Source organism: Hoplias malabaricus, chromosome 5 (genome assembly GCF_029633855.1).
Source record: "Hoplias malabaricus isolate fHopMal1 chromosome 5, fHopMal1.hap1, whole genome shotgun sequence".
Classification (NCBI taxonomy): domain Eukaryota; kingdom Metazoa; phylum Chordata; class Actinopteri; order Characiformes; family Erythrinidae; genus Hoplias; species Hoplias malabaricus.
Window position 1 is genome coordinate 58,269,288 of NC_089804.1, and position 22,993 is coordinate 58,292,280.

Below are 22,993 nucleotides of genomic sequence, written 5' to 3' on the forward strand. Positions count from 1 at the left end.
TGTGAAGAGTCTAAAGAAGAGTCTGCTTCATTTAACATTTTGTTGTTTACTGCATCACTCCATATGTGTTCTGTCAGAGTTTTAATGTCTTCCACATTCATTTACAACAGAGAAAATGATAAAAAATAAAACATTGAATGAGATGTGTCCAAACTTTTGACTGGTGCTGTACATTCACAGCATGTGGAAAACGGCCCAAAACAAAGGAAACCCTCCTTGAGTGGGAGTGTCCAAAGTTTTGATTGCTACTGTACCTTCAAAACTGTTAGTATTCCTTCATTTGTCACTGGGTCCGTCTCTATCTTGAAATACCCCTCGTTATCTCCGTGAATTTTGAACTTGGCTCGCCATGCGTCGCTGCCATTACTGTCTTTGTCAAACACTATTAAACGCAGCACTTCCACTCCACTCTCGCGCTCTTTTATCTTCCCAGGGCCCTGGAAACCACAGGTACATTACACAGAATTCCCAAACATATAAATTCATGTTTTATAAACACACCTGGAATACATTAACTACAATTACACAATCACTAAGTCTACCAAACATGGCCTGGAGAAAACCCACTCTGTCACAGGGAAAACACACTACACTCCTCACAGACAGTAACCCAAGGCAGGGTTAGAACCCACAGCCCCTGGACACTGGAGCTGTGTGATAGCGCCACTACCTGCAGCGCCACCATGCTGCACAGACACATATTCGCACATGAAAACGAGTTTAACCAGATTATTATTAATATTTTACATATTGAATTTTTTATTTAAAAGTTTGGTACTTACCCTTTGTCCAGTGATGACCGGGAGATGATTGTTCTTGTCGACGACATTCAATGTTACGGTACTTGTGCTGGAGAGCTGCACTTTTGGTCCATTATCTTTAGCTTCTACCAGGATTTGATAACTTTTTGCTTTCTGCAAATAAAAGCAGCAAATTTTCAGGATGTTTCCAAAGAGAAAATAATAAAGAGCAAATAAAACCACTCTTTATGATGCAGTCTAGACTTTATTTAAAGGCCTGAATCTGGAATAAAAATAAACAATTAAAAGGCAAATGAATAAAACCTGAGAAAATACTGAACATCATTTATAACAATAGATTAGCAAAATTAGAAATGAGGTATTAATATTTTTAGAAGATTTAGGACAGATTTATATAGACTCTCCTATAAATGAGTAGCCGTATAGGACATTAGTGATTGCCTGCTAATATTTAATTATCTTCCAGAAGCTGATCTTCATATAAACAGCTACTTGTCAACATCTGAGAAACTGTATTAAAATTATGCTATTTACCTCATAATCCAAGCAGCCCTTAAACGATATGACTCCAACTGTTGAGCTAGATGTCAGGTAAAACTCGACATTGTCTTTTTTCGGCGTTACAGACACGATCCTGAAGCCAAATGTTCCATTGGGAGTTTGAGAGTCATCCTTATCTGTGGCCATCACTGTCAACACTGTTGAACCTAAAGAGATGTAGGTGAGTGTTTAGTGTAAGGGAGTGTTGACCTGAGGAGGTGTAGGTGAGTGTTTAGTGTAAGGGAGTGTTGAACCTAAAGAGATGTAGGTGAGTGTTTAGTGTAAGGGTGTGTTGACCTGAGGAGGTGTAGGTGAGTGTTTAGTGTAAGGGAGTGTTAACCTGAGGAGGTGTAGGTGAGTGTTTAGTGTAAGGGAGTGTTGAACCTAAAGAGGTGTAGGTGAGTGTTTAGTGTAAGGGAGTTTTGAACCTAAAGAGATGTAGGTGAGTGTTTAGTGTAAGGGTGTGTTGACCTAAGGACGTGTAGGTGAGTGTTTAGTGTAAGGGAGTGTTGACCTGAGGAGGTGTAGGTGAGTGTTTAGTGTAAGGGAGTGTTGACCTGAGGAGGTGTAGGTGAGTGTTTAGTGTAAGGGAGTGTTGACCTGAGGAGGTGTAGGTGAGTGTTTAGTGTAAGGGAGTGTTGACCTGAGGAGGTGTAGGTGAGTGTTTAGTGTAAGGGTATGTTGACCTGAGGAGGTGTAGGTGAGTGTTTAGTGTAAGGGAGTGTTGACCTGAGGAGGTGTAGGTGAGTGTTTAGTGTAAGGGAGTGTTGTCCTGAGGAGGTGTAGGTGAGTGTTTAGTGTAAGGGAGTGTTGACCTGAGGAGGTGTAGGTGAGTGTTTAGTGTAAGGGAGTGTTGACCTGAGGAGGTGTAAGTGAGTGTTTAGTGTAAGGGAGTGTTGACCTGAGGAGGTGTAGGTGAGTGTTTAGTGTAAGGGTGTGTTGACCTAAGGAGGTGTAGGTGAGTGTTTAGTGTAAGGGTGTGTTGACCTGAGGAGGTGTAGGTGAGTGTTTAGTGTAAGGGAGTGTTGACCTGAGGAGGTGTAGGTGAGTGTTTAGTGTAAGGGAGTGTTGACCTGAGGAGGTGTAGGTGAGTGTTTAGTGTAAGGGAGTGTTGACCTGAGGAGGTGTAGGTGAATGTTTAGTGTAAGGGTGTGTTGACCTGAGGAGGTGTAGGTGAGTGTTTAGTATAAGGGAGTGTTGACCTGAGGAGGTGTAGGTGAGTGTTTAGTGTAAGGGAGTGTTGACCTGAGGAGGTGTAGGTGAGTGTTTAGTGTAAGGGAGTGTTGACCTGAGGAGGTGTAGGTGAGTGTTTAATGTAAGGGAGCGTTGACCTGAGGAGGTGTAGGTGAGTGTTTAGTGTAAGGGTGTGTTGACCTGAGGAGATGTAGGTGAGTGTTTAGTGTAAGGGTGTGTTGACCTGAGGAGGTGTAGGTGAGTGTTTAGTGTAAGGGTGTGTTGACCTGAGGAGGTGTAGGTGAGTCTTTAGTGTAAGGGTGTGTTGACCTGAGGAGGTGTAGGTGAGTGTTTAGTGTAAGGGTGTTTATGGTGGATTACCTTGAGTAAGGGACTCCTCCACATCATCCTTGTAGGTCGGTCTTTGAAATATTGGCGCATGGTCATTAATATCCAAGATCTTGATCTCAACCCCAAGCCTTGTGTCCACTTGGTTATTGGACTGATTCCGTGCTTCAAATACTAGCTACAACAGAGATAGCCTTCATCAAATGCGAGATCTTAAAATGTATGTCGTTTCTCTGTCATGTGGTTCTTGTTTCTCTTTATGATCTCTGTAGTTTCTCACTGTGTTATGATATGATGGCAGGGATACGCTTCAGTTCTGATGAATGTGAAATGTGAACATGTTCATACCTTGAGGATCTGATGACTCTCGTAGTCAACCTTCCTATTAACCATGACCCTGCCATTTTTTTGATCGATGTCCAGAACTCCAACAGGGTCTTGGTCAACACCGCTGCCTCTGAGCCCAAAGTTCACCAGATATTTCCGGTCCAGTTCAATCTAAAATACAAAGACACACTAGACCTGTTTTCACTTGGTTGATTTGTGTAGGTCTGTGATAGAGAGACTGCTGCTTTGTATAAGTGAGGGAAGCCATTGTGCTCAATTTCCTAAGGAATTGATTGCTGTTGTTCGTTACAGGCTCATTACAGGCTCGTTATAGGTTTGTTACAGGTTTGTTATAGGTTTGTTACAGGCTTGTTATAGATTTGTTACAGGCTTGTTATAGATTTGTTACAGGCTCATTATAGGTTTGTTACAGGGTAGTTATAGGTTTGTTACAGGTTTGTTACAGGCTAGTTATAGATTTGTTACAGGCTCGTTATAGATTTGTTACAGGTTCGTTATAGGTTTGTTACAGGGTAGTTATAGGTTTGTTACAGGTTTGTTATAGGTTTGTTACAGGCTAGTTATAGATTTGTTACAGGCTCGTTATAGATTTGTTACTGGCTTGTTATAGGTTTGTTATAGGTTTGTTACAGGCTAGTTATAGGTTTGTTACAGGCTAGTTATAGGTTTGTTACAGGTTTGATATAGGTTTGTTACAGGCTAGTTATAGGTTTGTTACAGGCTCGTTATAGATTTGTTACAGGCAAGGTATAGGTTTGTTTCAGGTTTGTTATAGGGTTGTTACAGGCTAGTTATAGGTTTGTTACAGGTTTGATATAGGTTTGTTACAGGCTAGTTATAGGTTTGTTACAGGCTCGTTATAGGTTTGTTACAGGCTCGTTATAGGTTTGTTACAGAAACTTGCCCTTGATTTAAAATGGCAGTTTTCAAGATAGCGGCCATGTTCAGGACACAGCCTGAAATAAAAGGGCATCCTGTAACTTTTGACTCGACCTATAGATCACACTAGGCATTATGTTCCATCGCAGCTCCTTTAAATAATGCGGATCAGCCTTTTTTAAACAAAAATAATTTAGTCCAAATATCAGCCCACATTCAATTGAAGCCCGATTGACAATTGTTCCAGTAAAACTAAATGAATAAAATGAAAAAAGCTGGAGAAATGGTCCAGTAAAATGAAATGAATCAGATGAAAAAGTCCACACACGATTCCCAAATCATCAAATTAACTGCTTGGTCAAGAGTCACCTGTATCACGTGTACTGCATATTCAGTGGGGTCACATTTGGATGAGGAAAGTAAGTTGAAATACTTCAAATCAGGGGCACAGAGTGCGATGTGCATGTCAGAGCACGCCTCATATAAATGTGCCTCAGCTTTTTCCCACATGAACATAATTAAGTCCAAATATCTTAATTGATTACTGAAGCCAGTTTGATAAGGGGTCAAATGAATCCAAATGACTGTTAATGAAAGTAAAAAAGGCTGTCATTGCTAAAAAAAGTGTGAATAACACTGAGTTAAGAGCTCATAGGCTAGACATTGTACGGTGTAAAAAATATAAAGTAATGTGTTTTAGATTAAGTTCAGTGAGAGTGAGAGCAGGGAAAGTGAGAGACAGGTTGGGTTGGGGGGTGGCGGAGGCTGTTCTTCTTAAGGCAAAATGTTTTTCATTCCAGATTTACAGCTTTAACGTCTGGTTGAAGGCTGTGTGTGAAACCTGATACTCACCGTCCCCAGCAGGTACGGGAAGGGCCCTGGACTCTCCTCCTCGATGTTGAAACTGTCAATGATCCACGCTCTCTTTTCTCTGATCCTCTTACTTCCAGCTGCTTCTGCAGTACAGATACACTGACAAACACACACACACAGAGAGAGAGCGTTCTGTAAGACAAACCAGGACACACACACACACACAAACAAAATATAGTGAAAAGGGCCAGTGAAAATACACAGTCCGCCTTTGTTCCTGGGGAGCGGTTGGGCGTTAGGTGCCTTTCTCAAGGCCTCTTTGGCTGTGGATGTTGAGGGAGGAGAAAACATTGTTCTTTTACTTGCCCAGTCCTGATATTTACTGCCAGTTCAAGGGATCAAACCATCAACCATCGGTCCCAGTTCCTCTTTTCTAAACTTTACGACATGGCTGCAGCCCAAGGACACACACGTTAAATAACTCAGAAAACATTAAGATACACTCCAGTGTAAATCTCTTGTTTAGTCTTGTTGGTGTTGGTGTGTGTGTGTGTGTGTGTGTGTGCGGGTGTGTGTGTATGCGCGCGTGTGTGTGCCTGGTGATTCAGAGCAGTATTAGCTTGTAGCGTGTAGCACAGAGAGAGAATTATGTGAATAATTAGCAGATGACTATGATTGTGGTCATGTTGGTATTTAAGGCTCTGAAAATGCAGCTTCACGGTTTGTCCCTCCACCGGCGGCAGTCTTTCATTTTTATGAAATGTGGTCTCATCATCTTCTAAGTATTTGCTTTCATAACATTAACAATGTCTCATTGTGTCAACACTGTGTAGTTCCACGGTTGTGCACTGTAGTCCACCAGTTGCTCTGCATGCTTTGTTAAGTCTTGAAGCTGCGGTTTCAAGGTACAAATGCTACCTACTGTTGCTTTAATGAACCCTAAGCAGTGCATTGCAATGATTCACTCATTTTTGCTGTTGATGTAAAAGATGCTCGGTTTGATAATTCACCTCAAAGTTCACATATACTCTCTACTGCAGTCCCTAAAGATGGACAGTCTGTCGTCTTCTGTCTCCAGCTGAGAGTTCGTGGTGAAAGTCCTTGTTGAATTTCCTTCAGAATGAGACGATGTGTAAATACTGTTTATCATTTATCATATCATTTGCGCAGTTGCACAGTGCTCAGTTTTTTTCTGTAAGTCTACCATGTAATTTGAGTGTATCTTCAGGATCAAGAATCTTATCAATGCAGCCTGCTTTCACTAATCATCGGGTAACGCGTGGTGAAAGTCATTTCAGAGACTGCCTGTTATTTTTAACTTGTAGAGAACTGTAGTTGTCCTGGTGCTAGGCTGAATGAACAATAATGGAGACGGCATTGTCTTGTGAGATGTCTTCAGTCTTAAGTTGGAACCTGGTCGATGCTGAAACACTCAGGGAAAGTATTAACAAATCTGAAGCCAATTCCAACTACAGTTTTTACAACTATTTTAATAGAGAAGACGTCCCAGATATAGTAAATCACTCTTTACAGCTTGGTGTATTCCCTACTGAATTTAAAACAGCTTTAATAAAGCCTTGGACTTAAAGATACTTTGATAATTTAACACCAAACAGTTTCAGACTTATTTGTAATCTTCTGTTTTTAACTCACATTTTAAAGAAACTAGTTTTTCATCAGCTGACTGCATTTTTAAGTCATTTTAAACAAAATTAGAGATGTTTCAATCAGGTTTTAGAACAAATCATAGCACGGAGACTGCCCTGCTGTAAGTAGTAAATTATATCAGAACAACAACAAGCCTGTTTTTACACTGTGGAGCTCCAGATTTTCTTACCCTCTGTGGGGTACCACAAGGATCAATTTTAGGACTGTTATTGTTTTATATATATATTTTACCACAGCGTTTCTTGTCGCAGATTTGTTTTATAACTGAACCAGGATGAAACAGAGATACTGATCATTGGTTCAAAGTCTCAGAGAGAGAAACTGACCCTAACAATAAATGCACTAGGATTTAATCCAAGCCACACAACCTAGGAGTGATATTCCAATATGAGTTTAATAATAGGATTCGTGTAATATTAAGGTTTCACAAAAACAGCAACACACACAAATCTATGCATGCTTTTATAACTAGCAAACTGCGGTAATGCTCTCCTTTCCTGTCTATCAAACATAAACTGCCCAATCTGGCAACGCTGTCCTGTGTCACTGATGAAGGACTAGATGACGAGCGACACACACTATGCAGCGACAGATGAGCTACTGTCTCTGACTCTACATCTACAAAGTGGACCAACGAGGGAGGAGTGAATGTAGAAACAAGGGGGTAGTATTAATGTTTTGGCTGATTGGTGTTTACTACAAGTTGTAGGTTATTTATCTCCAAGTCTGTAGGTAGTGAACCTAATAAAGTCCCTCCAGGGAAGGGAGACGTTATTGAAGGAGGGTGACGATGTGAACATGTTGAATCAGGCAGAGGCGTGTTATTAAATCACATTTGACATTTCAGATTATCTTTGTTGTTTTTTTACTTTTGTTTTTTCTTTGTAAAGTCGCTCCATCCATCCATCCATCCATCCATCACTCCTGAATATCTGCTGAATAGCTGTGGTATCGTTGTTGAATCTGATCCAGATTTTCAATGTTGTTAGAAAGGGGTGAGGCTTCAGACTCTGTTTAGAGTTTAGATCATTTCCCGCATATTCACTGAAAAGACCACTCCCAGGATTCATACAATGTGTACCGTGTACAGCTGGCCATTTACAGGCTAATACACCTGTCCTCTCACTGTGAACCCTGACCTTAACCTTAAACTCAAACCTAACCCTAAGCTCCAAAAGGTCAAATGCAGCATGATGTTCTTGCCCCAGCAGAGCTAAGAAACAAAGGAAAGAAGCAGAAAAGACGAAGCTGAAGACAACAATAAATAAGAAGAAAGTGTGGAGACTTTAGAATGGCCCCGCCCCCTCGTCTGAGTCTGTCCAATCACAGCGCTGTACCCGTGTTTATGTGAGAGCGCAAAGACGAGGTTAAACTCAGCAAAACAGACACAACGAGCGCGGAGAAATAAGAGCACTGAGTAAAAACGGAGAAGAAAGAGAACAGAGTGAAAACGGCTAAAAACCAGAGCTTCTGCTCCTCGCTCCTCACTGCTGTGCGCTCGGGGTTGGGGTGAACAGAGAGCGGGTCATTATCATTTAAAGGAACAGGTGCTGAAAGCGGGCGTTCTGAACAGGGGCTGTTTACACAGGGGGAGAACACTGCTGTGGGGCTCGTGGGGGTTGGATCAAAGCAGGTCACAGACGCTTCATTAAGAAACAGAACTGTGTTCCACTGTGGAGACGGGGGGGGGGGGGTGTATTCACACTCCTACACTGCTCCTGGAACTAGGTTTAGTTGGTGTTGGGTCTGATTTCTTCTGTGTCCAAAGGTGAAGAATTCAAGTTTTTCAAGCTGAACATTGTGGTGAGGGGAGTGGTATGTTGTTTAACTTTTGATGCAGAAAGTTTTCTCCTCGTTGAATCACAGAGGACAGAACCGGACGGGTGGGATTCACGCTGATTTTGAACGCTGATATTTTTCCTCGATGTCACGCCTTTCACAGAGAAGCCTTCATGTGTAACTCGTGTGAGGTTCAGGGCGTGGCTTCTGTGGTATAGCGGCATGTATTTGTCCATTATCACTTCAGCTATGATTGATCTGGAGATGGATCACTCTCATTAGTGTGTGTTGTGCTGGTGGTATGTGTGGATCAGACACAGCAGTGCTGCTTGAGTTTCTCAGAGCTCTGAGGTTTAGATGTGTGAACGGTCCTTTAGGAAACTTTGAAATAATGAAAAACCCTGGTCCAGGGGCATCTTTAGAACCAGTTTACAGAAGCATGTGCCCCAGGACAACGCTGCAGTGCAGTTCCTTCACTGCCCCTAGTTTTCCTGTCGATCCTGGGACTCAGCGTCGCTTGTGTCGCTAACGATTAAGCCATGGCTGGTTCTTTGTGTTGAGGAAATGAAGGGCGTGAAGGACATTCCTGAAGGTTCAAAGCCAATTAAGATTCTTCATAGACCTTTATCTCCAAGCCAAAACCACACACACGCATGTGTTCATGTGTTCGCGTGTGTGTGTGTGTGTGTGTGTGTGAGAGAGAGAGTCTAAACGATGTCATACTGCTGTACAATGATGATCAACATCCACATACTCAAAGAAAGCGATGCACGCATTTAATTACCGGCTCGTTTCGGGGCACACACAGGGTTCAGAAGAACGCAGCTGGACCCCTCTGCTCTAAGGAGCATCCAGTAAAACACCTGTTAAACACTAAATAAACACTTTTCAGTTATGCACCATTTGCCAGAACTACATCCTCATTTCTATTCTTCCCTGAGACACACACGGGGTTCAGTCTCCTCCCTCAACATCCACGGCCGGTCCCAGGCTGGTTCCACTGCAGATATTTAACACTGCACCTAGGGCCTGTCACGATAACTACGTTCTTATTTTATCACAAACAGACAGTTCCTCGGTGATTGCTGCTGACCTCAGTGTTGTTCCCTGTGTTCACTGTGTGTTTGTTTGACGTCTGCGGGGTGTTCGCCCCTCGCTCTGGTGTCCTCTGCTCTCTCTGTTCTGGGGCCTTTAAGTTCATTTGGTTGAAAACTCTGGGATTTATTTTATTGTGGTTTTATTTATAACATTTTTATATTTCAGCTTCAAAAATCTAAATATTCTTAATAAATTAGTTTGAGCTAAAAGTTCATTGCTCTTAAAGAATTAAATGCATCATTAAATCATTATTGTATCAGTGGCATGAAATGGTCTTAAAATGACAGTAATATTGTTTTTTGTGATTATTTCTGGGACCGATAAATCAACCATAAAATAATAAATAAATAAATAAATAAATAAATAAATAAATAAATAAATAAATAAAGCTGTCATGACAGGCCTTAGCCACAGGAACTAAAAGGAAAAACTCAGGGTCATTTGTTAATGAAAAGAATAAAAACATCTTGTTTGGAATAAAACAAAAACATTTAAAAAGCGTCAAACGTTTGTCCTGATTTTTCACCAAAAATGAAAACTGTCCTGAGACGTCTCTTCTGTGTTTGTTCTGAACTCTCGCTGCTCTCAGTGACTCATTATTAAAGCTGCCTTTATCTGCTTTTACCTTCCTTTCACACACACACACACACACACACACACACACACACACACACACACACACACACACACGCACACACACACCTGTGGATAGTGTCACATAATCACCCAGTCACTCACACACACACACACACACACACACACTGTTTCTAATGTTGTGGAGCTTTGAATATTCTAGGATCAGTTCTGCTTTCTGTCTGTCTCTCTGTCTGTCTCTCTGTCTGTCTGTCTGTCTATCTATCTATCTATGTCTATCTCTCTCTCTCTCTGTCTGTCTTTCTCTATCTCGCAGTCTCTCTCTCTCTCTCTCTCTCTGTCTATCTCTCTATCTGTCTGTCTGTCTGTCTGTCTATCTCTCCGTCTGTCTCTATCTCACTGTCTATCTCTCTCTCTCTCTGTCTATCTCTCTGTCTCTCTCTCTCTCTCTCTCTGTCTATCTCTCTGTCTGTCTATCTATCTCTCTCTCTCTCTCGCTCTCTCTCTCTCTCTCTATCTATCTATCTCTGTCTGTCTGTCTGTCTGTCTATCTCTGTCTGTCTCCCTGTCTATAGTTTAGTACACACTTTATTAATGCCAATTATATTTAGTACACACTTTGAGAATAGCCTATGGACATAGTACAGAATATACACTTTCCTTTCCCTTATTTGATTATCTCCTGCTTTTTTGTTTGTTTATATTTACATATGTTTCATATCTGCTGTTTTTAGAACTGTGACGGAAGGAAAGCAGAGGAACTGATGTGTTCGTTCTGAGCGTACGTTAAGACTACGACGAGACTAAACTGATTGACCCCCTCTGACACCTAAAGACAGAAGTGTGTTCTCTGTCAGGGACCTGATTTTACAGCAACTGGGGTCCAGCAGGTCACTGTCTGAATGAGCCAACGCCACCAGTGATAATATTCATCCATTCATTCATAGTCTATAACCATTATCCAGTTCAGGGCGGCAGTGGGTCCTGAACCTACCCGGAATCACTGGGCGCAAGGCGGAAACACACCCTGGAGGGGTGCCAGTCCTTCACAGAGCAACAAACACACACCGAGGAAACCCACGCAGACACAGGGAGAACACACCACACTCCTCACAGACAGTCACCCAGAGGAAACCCACGCAGACACAGGGAGAACACACCACACTCCTCACAGACAGTCACCCGGAGGAAACCCACGCAGACACAGAGAGAACACACCACACTCCTCACAGACAGTCACCCTGAGGAAACCCACGCAGACACAGAGAGAACACACCACACTCCTCACAGACAGTCACCCGGAGGAAACCCACGCAGACACAGGGAGAACACACCACACTCCTCACAGACAGTCACCCAGAGGAAACCCACGCAGACACAGGGAGAACACACCACACTCCTCACAGACAGTCACCCGGAGGAAACCCACACAGACACAGGGAGAACAAACAACATTACTGTGACTGAGACACTACCTGCTGCGTCACCATGAGGCACACAGTAGTAATATGAGGTGCAAACGTAAATGGCCTAAACCCAAATTCACACAGACTTTTGGACACAGTTTTATCCCCAAGAACAGAACAAACCCATCACAGTCTTCTGCAGCTTTACTGCTTAAGACAACTCCTTTCAATGGAACACTTTCTGACTCGCAGCACGTCCTGCTCTGGCCTCACTGCGCTGGTCACCAGTGACGTACGGGATACAGTTTAAGGTTTTATAATTTACATTTGGCCCCAAGCTACATTTCAGACGCTCCTTTATCCATTCTCCACTCCCAGAGCGCAGACATCTGCAACTCAGCTACTGGCAACTGTTCCTCGCTCGCGGCTGTGGCTGACGTTCAAATGTGGCCCAACCTTTCTTCAGCAGAAACAGCTCACTGTGTTTAGAACGTCTCCCACGGCAGGCGTTTTTAAATCCAGAGAAATGTATCATCAGTCATCGCCGTCCAAAGAAAATAGAGGAAAATACCTTCGTAATTTAATGAAAGTCAATGTAAAAAAGATTATATTCAGAGAGTCATTTTGGAGCATTTCTATTAATGAACTTTTTCTACACAGGGAGAACCTGTAAACTCGTGTACTGGGGGTCTGCAGATCTGCCCTGGGGTTCATCTTGTACCAGCACTTTGGTTAGGGTCAGGGTTCTCTTTGTGGAACTTTAATGAACCGTACTCTGTCTCAGAAAAGAAAAGAAAGAAATTCTACTTTTGAACACTGTATAATATTTTTGCCTCAAAACTACAGCTTCAAAATGATTGTGATGCTTCACTGACCTGTAACAGAGGGAACAGAGGCCTCTGCCTTCAGCGCTGAAGAAACTGCACTATGTATGTTGTGGCGGAGGGTAGGAAGTTTCTCTCTGATCATTGATTTCAGTACAGTGCTGTGAATAATTAATTACACTAAAGAGAGCCCCAGCAGCAAATAAAACCCCCAAATCTTACTTAGCGTCCCTTTAAGAGAATTATTCAAATTCTTCAAAAATATTCTTAAGGAAATTTTCTTTTCTTTTCAGAAAAACTCCAAAAGCAGATGATCTTCTTTAGAAATATGCTCCTAACTCGTTTCTTAACCCTTTGAAAGCCTCACACTGGTCTTAGAGTTGAGTAGAGTTCAGGTAAACGTCTAAAATGATGAGTTTAAATAGAGTCACTATCAACAATGTCGCATTTAAAAGTGCAGATAGAATAGTGTTAGTTTCTACATCAGGTAAATAATGGTGAACTTGAATCTTTTGGTCAATAAACTACAGAGGAATAAACACTGAAGACTTTCTTAAGACAATATTTTAGAACTTCTTAAGATTTGCAGAATTGCAATGAACTTAATATTTTTCACAACGTTTTTCTTGGGAAAGTAAGTGAGAGACTAAAGGCTTTATTGTCATGTGACATATATAATGGGATTGCAGCAGTATATAAAAATATACAGAGATCTTAAAAAGAAGAGCTTTAGCTAAAAATACAGAGGCAAACAATAAATAAATAACGAAATAAAAATTAAAAACATAAAAAGCTATTAATAAGAACAAGTAGATTTTATGAAACCAGCACAGAGACGTGTAACACACAGGTAACACACACGGTACAAACCCCCGTCTCCGGGGCTGACTCACCAGAGACAGGACGAGGGTCGCAGTGATGGTCTTCATGGTTCCCTCGCTGGATCTTGTGTCTGAGAACGTGCTGCACTTTCTCCTCTGCTGCTTTCTCTCAGGTTTCTCTGAGCTGTGAAGTGTGGAGGGAGGGGGAGGGAGACTGAGAGGAGTGTGTGGGGTGTGTTTACTTACAGACAAGGATATGAGATCAGCAGCTGAACACAAACGCAACACACAATCCACAGAGAGAGCGGGTCCACAGGTGTGATATATATCTATAGGACGTATTATATTTAGTCAACACCAGGGGAGAATGTACACAGGAATCAGCCAAAACATTAAAAACAACCTACACTCACTGTCAACTCTATCAGCACTGACCACACAGGAGCGCTCTGTACTTCTACACTTACAGACTGTGCTCTACCTGTTGTTATGCATACTTTATTACCCACCTTTCCCCCTGTTCTTCAGCGCTCAGGATCCCCACAGAACAGCACTGCTGTGTCTGATCCACTCTACACCAGCACAACACACACTAACACACCACCACCACGACAGTGTCACTGCAGCGCTGAGAATGATCCACCACCACATCACACCTGCTCTGTGGGGGTCCTGAGCGCTGAGGAACAGGGGGAGAGGGGGGTAATAAAGTATGCATAACAACAGAAGGACTACAGTCTGTAAGTGTAAAAGTACAAAGTGCTTCTGTGTGGTCAGTGGAGCTGATAAAATCTACAGTGAGTGTAAATACAATACAGTGACCACTCCATTTTATTCTTTAAATGTATCTTGTAATTTGTTATGATAATAAAGGAACATTTCTAGTAGACTGTTCTCTCCCAGGTCCCGTAGACACTGCTATAAAATGTTAATCTCTGTCCTCAGAACTCCAGTAAACCTCTCTGAGTAAAACGTTCATTTCAGTGCCCTCACAGTGCAGAGGTAAAGATGAGGGACACTGTCCCAAGTCCATCTGTATAAACCATTCAGGCACAGAATTAAACCACCTCATTGTCTGATCTATCAGCTCCACCATCTGTTGCTCTGCATACTTTGTAAGCCCCCGTTTCACCCTGTTCTTTGATGCTGAAGCCCCTCCACAGAGCAGGGGTGATTTGAGCAGTGGTTCATTCTTTCATTCTCAGTGATGTAGTGTGAATGTTGAACACATAAATGGAAATGATTTAGAGAGAGACTGTGTGTGTGTGTGTGTGTGTGTGTGTGTGTGTGTTTGTGACATTATCTTTCTGTGTTATTTAGAAGAACCACTCCTAAATGAGTCAAATATTCTGAGCTTCTCTGGAAACAAAAAGTGGCTTCAATTTTTCCAATTTCTTTGTGTTTTTTTAACCGTTTCCAATTCCAGGGCGGCACAGTGGTGCTACAGGAAGTGTCTCAGTCACACAGCTCCAGGGTCCTGGGGTGTGTTCTCCCTGTGTCTACATGGGTTTCCGCCGCGTGCTCCGGTTTCCTCCTACGCTCCAAAAACACTCGTTGGTGGGTGGATTGGTGACTCAAAAGTGTCCATAGGTGTGAGTGTGTAAGTGAATGTGTGAGTGTGTGTTCCTTGGTGTGTTCCCACCCTGCACCCAGATTCTGGGTAGGCTCCGGATCCACCACTGCCCTGAACTGGATAAGGGTTACAGACTATGAATGAATGAATGAATTAATTCCTCACTTTAAATTGATGATATAAAAATTGTTAAAGTTCATTAACATCTTCTCTGAAACATGAGTGATCCTAGTACAGAGCCCTGAGGAACACCATGCTTTGTTAATAGTATCTAGAGCTGAGTGATGGGACTTTGGACGCATGTGATACCCTATACGGTTGGCCTCTCTTTCTGGGTGGGACAGCCCATCTCTCCCATCTCTCATTATGATGCTAACTGGTCCAGGCATCTGTTGGCTGATGTGACAGATCTGGGCAGTTTGCATTCTCCTACAGGCATTAAATGTGTGTAAGCTGTGTACACTGTGTAAGCTGCAGTTCAAGAAGAAGCTGTGGGTTTGCTTCACATGTCTCCTGAGGCTGGGGGTAGTGTGTCTGATCGGTGTAGACTCTCAGAGGCTGTGATTGGGATAAAAGTAATAACTGGGGAGACCGTTCGGCAGACTCTTTGTGATTAGATTCACCCACAGATGCTCCGCCCACAAGTAGGTTGGGAGTCTGATACTTTCAGTCCACTAACCTGGCCTCAGGACTCTGCCAACTGCGTTCTGATTGGCTCTCTGTACATCCGCCTATGTGCACTTCCTTGTATCATGTCGTTCCACACGCCAGTCCAGAATAGCAGAGTGTGATTGGTCCGTTGTGTATGAGTCAAATTTCTTTTCCTGCAGTAGTAGGCTGTTCTTGGTCATGTTAGGTGGAGAAAGGTAGCAGACTCTCTCTCTCTCTTGAGAATCAGGCAATGCGAGACTACATGGTGATAATCTTGAATTAAAAACAAAAGTGAAAGGAGTGAATTTACTGAGTTTAGAGGACAAAAACTCTGCTTAAGTACAGTGTTCTTCCACTGCTGTGGGTTAGCCCGTAAAGCCTGAAATAGTCTTTCAATTAGAGCGATCCGGTTGGATTCTGTGGGGTTTTTGGGCCACAGAAGGAAGGTTCAGCTTTTATAAATCTTTAAACTGCACTATGTAGGGAGTAGGTCGTTGTTTGGGATGGAGCAGAGTGTACATGAGGTGCCAGGAAAAAAACAAATACAAAGCGGCATATTTTTCCCACTTGGTTGAGGAGAGGAGTTCATGTTCCTGTAGTTCATAGGTTCAACTTAAACAATGTCTGTCTGACTACTGACCAATCACAGCAGACTGGTGGTGCTACAGCAGACCATCTCTGGGATTGGACCAGACAGAGTCACCTTCTCTCCCTCCACCATCAGAGAGCCTCAGTACATCCTCTGTCCACTTTGGGTCGATACTGACTACTGCACACTGGGAACTCCCCACACACCTGAGTTTTGGAGACTGCCCAAACATTATAGCCATCACAGTGTGGCCCTCGGATCCTTACACTGACCTTTTCTCCTGCTTCAACATCACCTTCAAGAACTGACCGTTCACTCACTGCCTGATGTAACCCTCGACAGGGGGTGCTGTAACCGGATCATCAGTGCTTCTCACTTCACTTGGTAGTGGTTTTAATCTTGTGGTGGCTGATGGGTGTAATTTAAATCAACAATACTTTGGTATTAGATTTTATATGAAATACATTTTACGAGTCAGTTGGTATTTCCTTTAAAACTGGGTGGTTCTGTATCAGCAGTGTTCCTCAGAAATGTAGAATTCACAAAGAGAGATTCAGACACAGAACAGGACGAACAAGTCACAGCAAAAATCCTGAATTTGCATATACTCCGAACCACGGACCTGAAATAATAAAACCTGTTCACCGTTCTGAGCTGACAGGGGGAAAGAACAGAGCACTTGAACAGGACTTATGTTGGCAAAAACAATGCTCCTGCAATTCATTTACAGACTGTACATTTACAAACCGTAGTCCATCTGTTGTCCTGACCGTACAAGGACATGATGAAAGGGGGTAAACAAAGTGTGCAGAGCAACTTGAGAAGACACTGGGCTGTACTCATTATTTCATCTTGAAAAAATGTTTGAGAGGTTGACGTTGTTTGGGATTTTGCACAAACAGGATTCTCACGTATAAAGCCCCTCCCATTTCTGAAGGGTAAAAAAAAGTGTTTACACGGTTAAAGGGTTAATCTGAGCGGTTCGGGCCTGAAGGGGAACTTTTATTGCTCAGAAAAATGAGAGAAACTCAAAAGCGGTGCATGTCTCAGCAGGAGTCTCAATCTTGTCTCATTCTCCTCTTTCTCGGAACGACAGGAGTTTATCAGAAGTATCTCATCTCTAACACTTTTATTACATGCTGCAGAACAATGACAGTACAGTCTGCTTTTCTTACAGTAGATGTGGCAACACTGCCATGATGATTTGATCACATCCAGAGATAAAATCAGTGAGGTCATCTGTTTACGTCTGATGAGCAGTTCTGAGACTTACACTTAACGCAAAGGTATTTGATTAAGTTTTATCCACCAATCTGTGAGTGCACAGTGCTGGGGGTGGGGGGTGAGGAGGTTATACTTTCATAGGAGAGTCCAGACATGGGGAATAATGACTCCAGACTCATATGCAGCTGGTCCAGAGCATCACATTTCACTTTATTCTTTTCTTTAGGGATTATACACACCGTGTACTGTCTGCTTCCTTTGGCTCATGAGGCATCTCCCTGTGATGAGCGAATTTTAAAGTAACACGAAGTAAGGTTTGGTGGTTTTACTCCTGGGATCCTCTACTGTTGCAGGGTGCACTTCACTTTTACAGCACTGTCCTGAAATCAAGGAGGAGTAAGCAGGGGAGGTGGGGTAGTGGTTTCATGCCCTCGTCCAAAAGTTACATAGTGCAGTTTCTGCAGTGCTGAGCCCAGAGTAGAAGTGACAGAGGCCCTTTTCTCTCTACTACAGCTCAGTGAAGCATTTTGAAGCTGCAATTTTAAGGTACAATTAATAACTAGTGTTGCTTTAAATATTAAGGCTAAATGCTTCTATAAATTTTCATAAAATAAACACATTATTGTGTTTTCTAAAATACTAGTCAATTATTTCTAATGCATTCCATCAGTTTTTTTTTTTTTGCAAAAACAGTGGTAATTAAAATCTAAAAGAATGTAACACTTATTTTAAAATCCTAATTTAAAGTTTATAAATATTTGATTTTAAGCCTTATGCAGTTTTTCTCTACAAAATGGAATATAATTGTCACAGTCAATAATAAAATATTATTTCAATGCATTTTCTGCATAAAAACAGAAGATTAAAAACAACTTGTGTTTTCAGATGATAAACTCAACCAGTTAAACCCCCTCAGGCTTTCAACCACAAACCCACTCTAATAAGATAAGATAAGAGCTTTTAGCATTTAGCCAGATTTAGCTTCCGCAGAGTTGTGAGAACAGTCTGCGATTATTCACCTGTCTCCAGACTTGTGTAGAGAGAAAGAAAGAGAAATAATGATTAATGAAGTATTAATAAGCAATAGATTAATACCCTCTCTCTCCAAGTAAAACTAGTCTAGACACGAGATGGTATCAGTGAGGTTAGACATTAATGATGGCACTAAAGCTTGACACACACACACATTGCTAATACAAACACCTGCATGATATAGGATTATGTTTATGATTAGGTTGATACTTACTGCTTGAGGCTTAGTGTCAGGGCGAGTCCAATGTGGAATAATCAGGTCACTCCATTCACCAGTGCATCGCCGCAAGGGGCATGACTCTACAACACAGGACTCCAAGGAACATGTCTCAAGAAGCGATGGATTTCAAATTAATTTCAAATGCATTATCTCCCAGTAGATTTCTATTGTAAACTTGGATCCAAAGGCCTTTTTGAATTAAATATTAATGCCATTTAAAACTGTAGTTATTTTTATTTATTTTTTGGGTTTGGTTTGACACACAATCCCACCCAAATTTACAATAAAAAGAAAACCTTACTCAGCTATAAATATGGAGATTAACCACTCAGTTAAATACACCACACATTAACCCTAACACTAATGTTGCTTTTGCCTGATTGGTCAGTGTGGCGGGACTGCTACATAAAGTTGAAGCCAGCTCAGCTTTTCTGATCTCATTCTGCCCCCAATCCCACAATCCCTTGTGCATTTTTTTGCTACTACCAATTGAAAATCATTGGGTGCGCAATTCCAGACGATGAATTCATGTGCAGTGGATACGCACCGTTAGGGTTACGACTTGTTGTTTATTATTAAAAAATACTATTCATTTACTTCCAATCATTTTCCCCAGTTTGTAATTAATTTCAATATTTACAAAGATCAGTGGCAGTGTTACATTTTTTTTTTCAGTTTAAATGTATTTTATTATAAGCTTTACCCAATTAACCTCAAATATCTAAATATATTTTACATTGTCAATAATTAGTTCATGCCATTTTTTTATTCACTCTCTCCATAAAGAGATAGGATGGCTGCAGAGGAGTATAGCTGCATTGTGGACAGTAGAGACTTGTGTTTTCCGGTGATAATACAGTCACAGGAATCTCAGAAACATCTGAAACTGAAACAGTTCCACCCCTTCCAGCTAAACCCCCTCAGGCTTTCAACCACAAACCCACTCTCTGCAGATACAAGCTTGTAACAGCCGTGTTTTAGCTTACGCAGCTGTGCAGAACTCTGAGAAAAACACCTTCGGAGAAAAGCTCTCCTTGAGATGCTGATTGAGGCCTGTTAAGAGATTGAGGCCTGATTCTGAGATGTTCCTACATCAAGTTCGCAAGTTACAGTCTGTAGTTAAATCTCATCTGTGTCTCAAATATTCCTACTTCTCAGAGTGCCGTGAGATGATCCAGTTCTTGGACTGTTCTGACTTGTGTAGAGAGAGACAGAGCTTTATTTTACTGGCACAGCTGTAGTTTGTACATTTCTGAGAAATAATGATGTAATATTGAGCAATGGATTTATACACTGTCTGTCCAAATTTCATCACAGCAAATGTGTCACAAACAATGAGTCAGGGTAATGTATTTTGTGGCACTAATGCATGACACACACTGCTACTAAAACCACCCACATGGTGAAGGGTTAGGTTAAAGGTTGGGGTGATAAATACTGTGGAAGAGGGTTAGTGTCAAGGACATGTTTAGAGTTGAAGTTAAGGTGAGGTTTAGTGCTTTTCCACTAAAAGAAGTCGGTTCTGTTCAGTATTCCTGGGACCCATGTGCTATCCGGTGCTACTTGCTTTTCAGGAACCATGTGTGAGCAACAGTGGTGGACAAAGTACACAAATCACGTACTTAGTTAAAGTACAGATACCCGAGGTGAAATATTACTCCAGTGAAAGTAAAAGTCAGAAAAAGAACAAAAGTAGTTGCCTTCAAATGTACTTAAGTATGAAAAGTAAAAGTATCATGATTTATTGTGGCTCTAATGTTCAATTCTATCATTTTTGCAACATGACTCTTGACTAATAAACTAATTTTAGAGCAAAATTCTTCAAAGTCACTCTTGGTTCACCAATATTTCTATTGTGTCATTAATTATTCTGACACTGATATCTATTAGATGTATCATGAAGCATAAAACACTGAGGCAAACACTGTTCATTAGGTAGAAACCAACTGAAATTACGTTTGTGAACAAGCGGTTTTAAGATTTATTGAACTTGTAACTAAGATGTCAATATAATAAAAAAACTAAACGTAAGCATTGTAGGCCCTTGTTTGTAAACAAACTCGCCAAAACATGAAAAGAGTTTATATAAATTCACAAAAACGTCGCATGACAAACTAACACAGCAAATTTTATAGACCGGTGTCTTCTAACCCAGTCTATATACATGCTCTCAATTTGGACCAGTCAATCCCCAGGCTGCTTTCATCAGACCATTTCATTAGCCCAATCATCTGGTATGTCCTCTACTGGCCAGGATGGGGAAAATGTATTTAAAATAAGAGTTCCAATACAGCCCCCAAAATATAACTAAAATATATATTTCCAGCACACTTCTAACCCATCACAGTTTGCCCCCAGCATCCTGACAATAACCACACCCTAAAGAAGAAAAAAAAAAAAAAATTCCCAGTCTTACCTTCAGCCCTTCTAGTTCCTGTATTGTGGAAGAGAACAATGATATCTTCAAGTTACAGAAGCTCAGACAGAGTGTTGTGCCCCAAGCCACACATGGAAGTACATGGAGCATTGCAAAGACCAAAAGGCATCCTGTATAATTCAAACAAGCCAAATAGAGTACAAAATGTAGTATTTGGTGTATTCTTCTCAATCACAGGAACTTGACTATAACCACTGACTAAGTCCTTGGTTGAGACCTGTAAAGTTGACCTTCTTCCTCCCACCTATCTCTGCGAACATCTAAAAATGTATAAGTAGGGATAATGCACCCCACTCTTTTCAACTCTCTGCGCAACTATGGATCACTCACATGTTCCACAAACTGGTTGGTAAATTAAGCATCCCATTACGGGACATACCGCAAACCAGAAATGGGTTAAGAAAAGATGATGATTATGATGATGATGATGATTATGGGACATTTTGACTACATTTTCCATGAGGCAAAAAGTGTGTGAGGAAATTCCTTTAGAGAGTCACTCTCCAAATGTTTCATACAACTCCTGGATAATTTTGAAGACCATGCCAGTGTCCTCTCACTCTTCTGTAGACATCTATTTAATTTCATACTTTTCTAAATGATCATAAAGAAATCTGCTTGATCAATTGTGTTGCTACTAAAACACCGGGCATTTCCTGTTCCATAGAATGTACACAACCCATTCAATTTGGAAATGACCCCCAAAGCAGGCCTAGAGTCAGAAGAAGAATTCATACCAGCATCATTGTAGGCAGTTGATGTACAAACTGGATTCCAAAAAAGTTGGGACACTAAACAAATTGTGAATAAAAACTGAATGCAATGATGTGGAGATGGCAAATGTCAATATTTTATTCGTAATAGATCATAGATGACAGATCAAAAGTTTAATCTGAGTAAATGTAACATTTTAAAGGAAAAATATGTTGATTCATAATTTCACAGTGTCAACAAATCCCCAAAAAGTTGGGACAAGTAGCAATAAGTGGCTGGAAAAAGAAAATTGAGCATATAACGAACAGATGAAAGACCAATTAACACTAATTAGGTCAATTGATGACATGATTGGGTATAAAAAGAGCTTCTCAGAGTGTCAGTGTCTCTCTGAAGCCAAGACGGTAAGAGGATCACAAATTCCACCATTGTTGTGCAGAAAGATAGTGCAGCAATACCAGAATGGTGTTACCCAGCGTAAAATAGCAAAGACTTTTAAGTTATCATCATCAACCGTGCATAACATCATCAAAAGATTCAGAGAATCTGGAACAATTGCTGTGCGTAAGGATCAAGGCCATAAAACTCTACTGGATGCTCGTGATCTCCGGGCCCTTAAAGGTCACTGAGCCTCAAACAGGAACGCCACTGTCAAGGAAATAACAGAATGGGCTCAGGAATACTTCCAGAAAGCATTGTCAGTGAACACAATCCACCGTGCCATCCGCCGTCGCCAGCTGAAACTCTACAGTGCAAAGAGGAAGCCATTTCTAAGCAAGCTCCACAAGCTCAGACGTTTGCAAAATGGAGTGTGGCAAAATGGAAGACTGTTCTGTGGTCAGATGAGTCACGATTTGAAGTTCTTTATGGAACACGGGGACACCATGTCATCTGGACCAGAGAGGACAAGGATAACCCAAGTTGTTATCAATGCTTCGTTCAGAAGCCTGCCTCACTGATTGTATGGAGTTGCATGAGTGCTTGTGGCATGGGCAGCTTGCATGTCTGGAAAGGCACCATTAATGCAGAGAACTATGTTCAGGTTCTAGAACAACATATGCTCCCATCTAGACGTCATCTTTTTCAGGGAAGACCCTGCATTTTTCAACAAGATAATGCCAGACCACATTCTGCAGCAATCACAACATCATGGCTACGTAGGAGAAGGATCCGGGGACTAAAATGGCAGCCTGCAGTCCAGATCTTTCACCTGTAGAGAACATTTGCCGCATCATAAAGAGGAAGGTGTGACAAAGAAGGCCCAAGACGATTGAACAGTTAGAGGCCTGTATTAGACATGAATGGGAGAGCATTCCTATTTCTAAACTTGAGAAACTGGTCTCCTCTGTCCCCAGACGTCTGTTGAGTGTTGTAAGAAGAAGGGGGGATGCCACACAGTGGTAAAAAATGGCCTTGTCCCAACTTTTTTGGAATTTGTTGACGCCATGAAATTTTGAAACAATATATTTTTCCCTTAAAATGATACATTCTCTCAGTTTAA

At 41.5% G+C, this 22,993-nt stretch overlaps 1 protein-coding gene across 2 annotated transcripts in view; it reads right to left on the reverse strand.

Annotated features, from left to right (window-relative positions):
- The window catches only part of LOC136697784 (cadherin-like protein 26), a 26,608-nt gene extending 13,402 nt beyond the window's left edge, over positions 1–13,206 (reverse strand). For both annotated transcript variants that reach the window (XM_066673040.1, XM_066673039.1), the window contains exons 1-7: positions 13,125–13,206; positions 4,902–5,021; positions 3,171–3,320; positions 2,856–3,000; positions 1,296–1,468; positions 783–914; positions 255–437 (exon numbers count right to left, since the gene is read on the reverse strand). In XM_066673040.1, coding sequence (XP_066529137.1) covers positions 255–437; positions 783–914; positions 1,296–1,468; positions 2,856–3,000; positions 3,171–3,320; positions 4,902–5,021; positions 13,125–13,160 — 939 coding nt within the window. In that variant the 5' untranslated portion in view covers positions 13,161–13,206. The remainder of the gene's footprint in view (positions 1–254; positions 438–782; positions 915–1,295; positions 1,469–2,855; positions 3,001–3,170; positions 3,321–4,901; positions 5,022–13,124) is intronic.
- Positions 13,207–22,993: the final 9,787 nt, after the last annotated feature.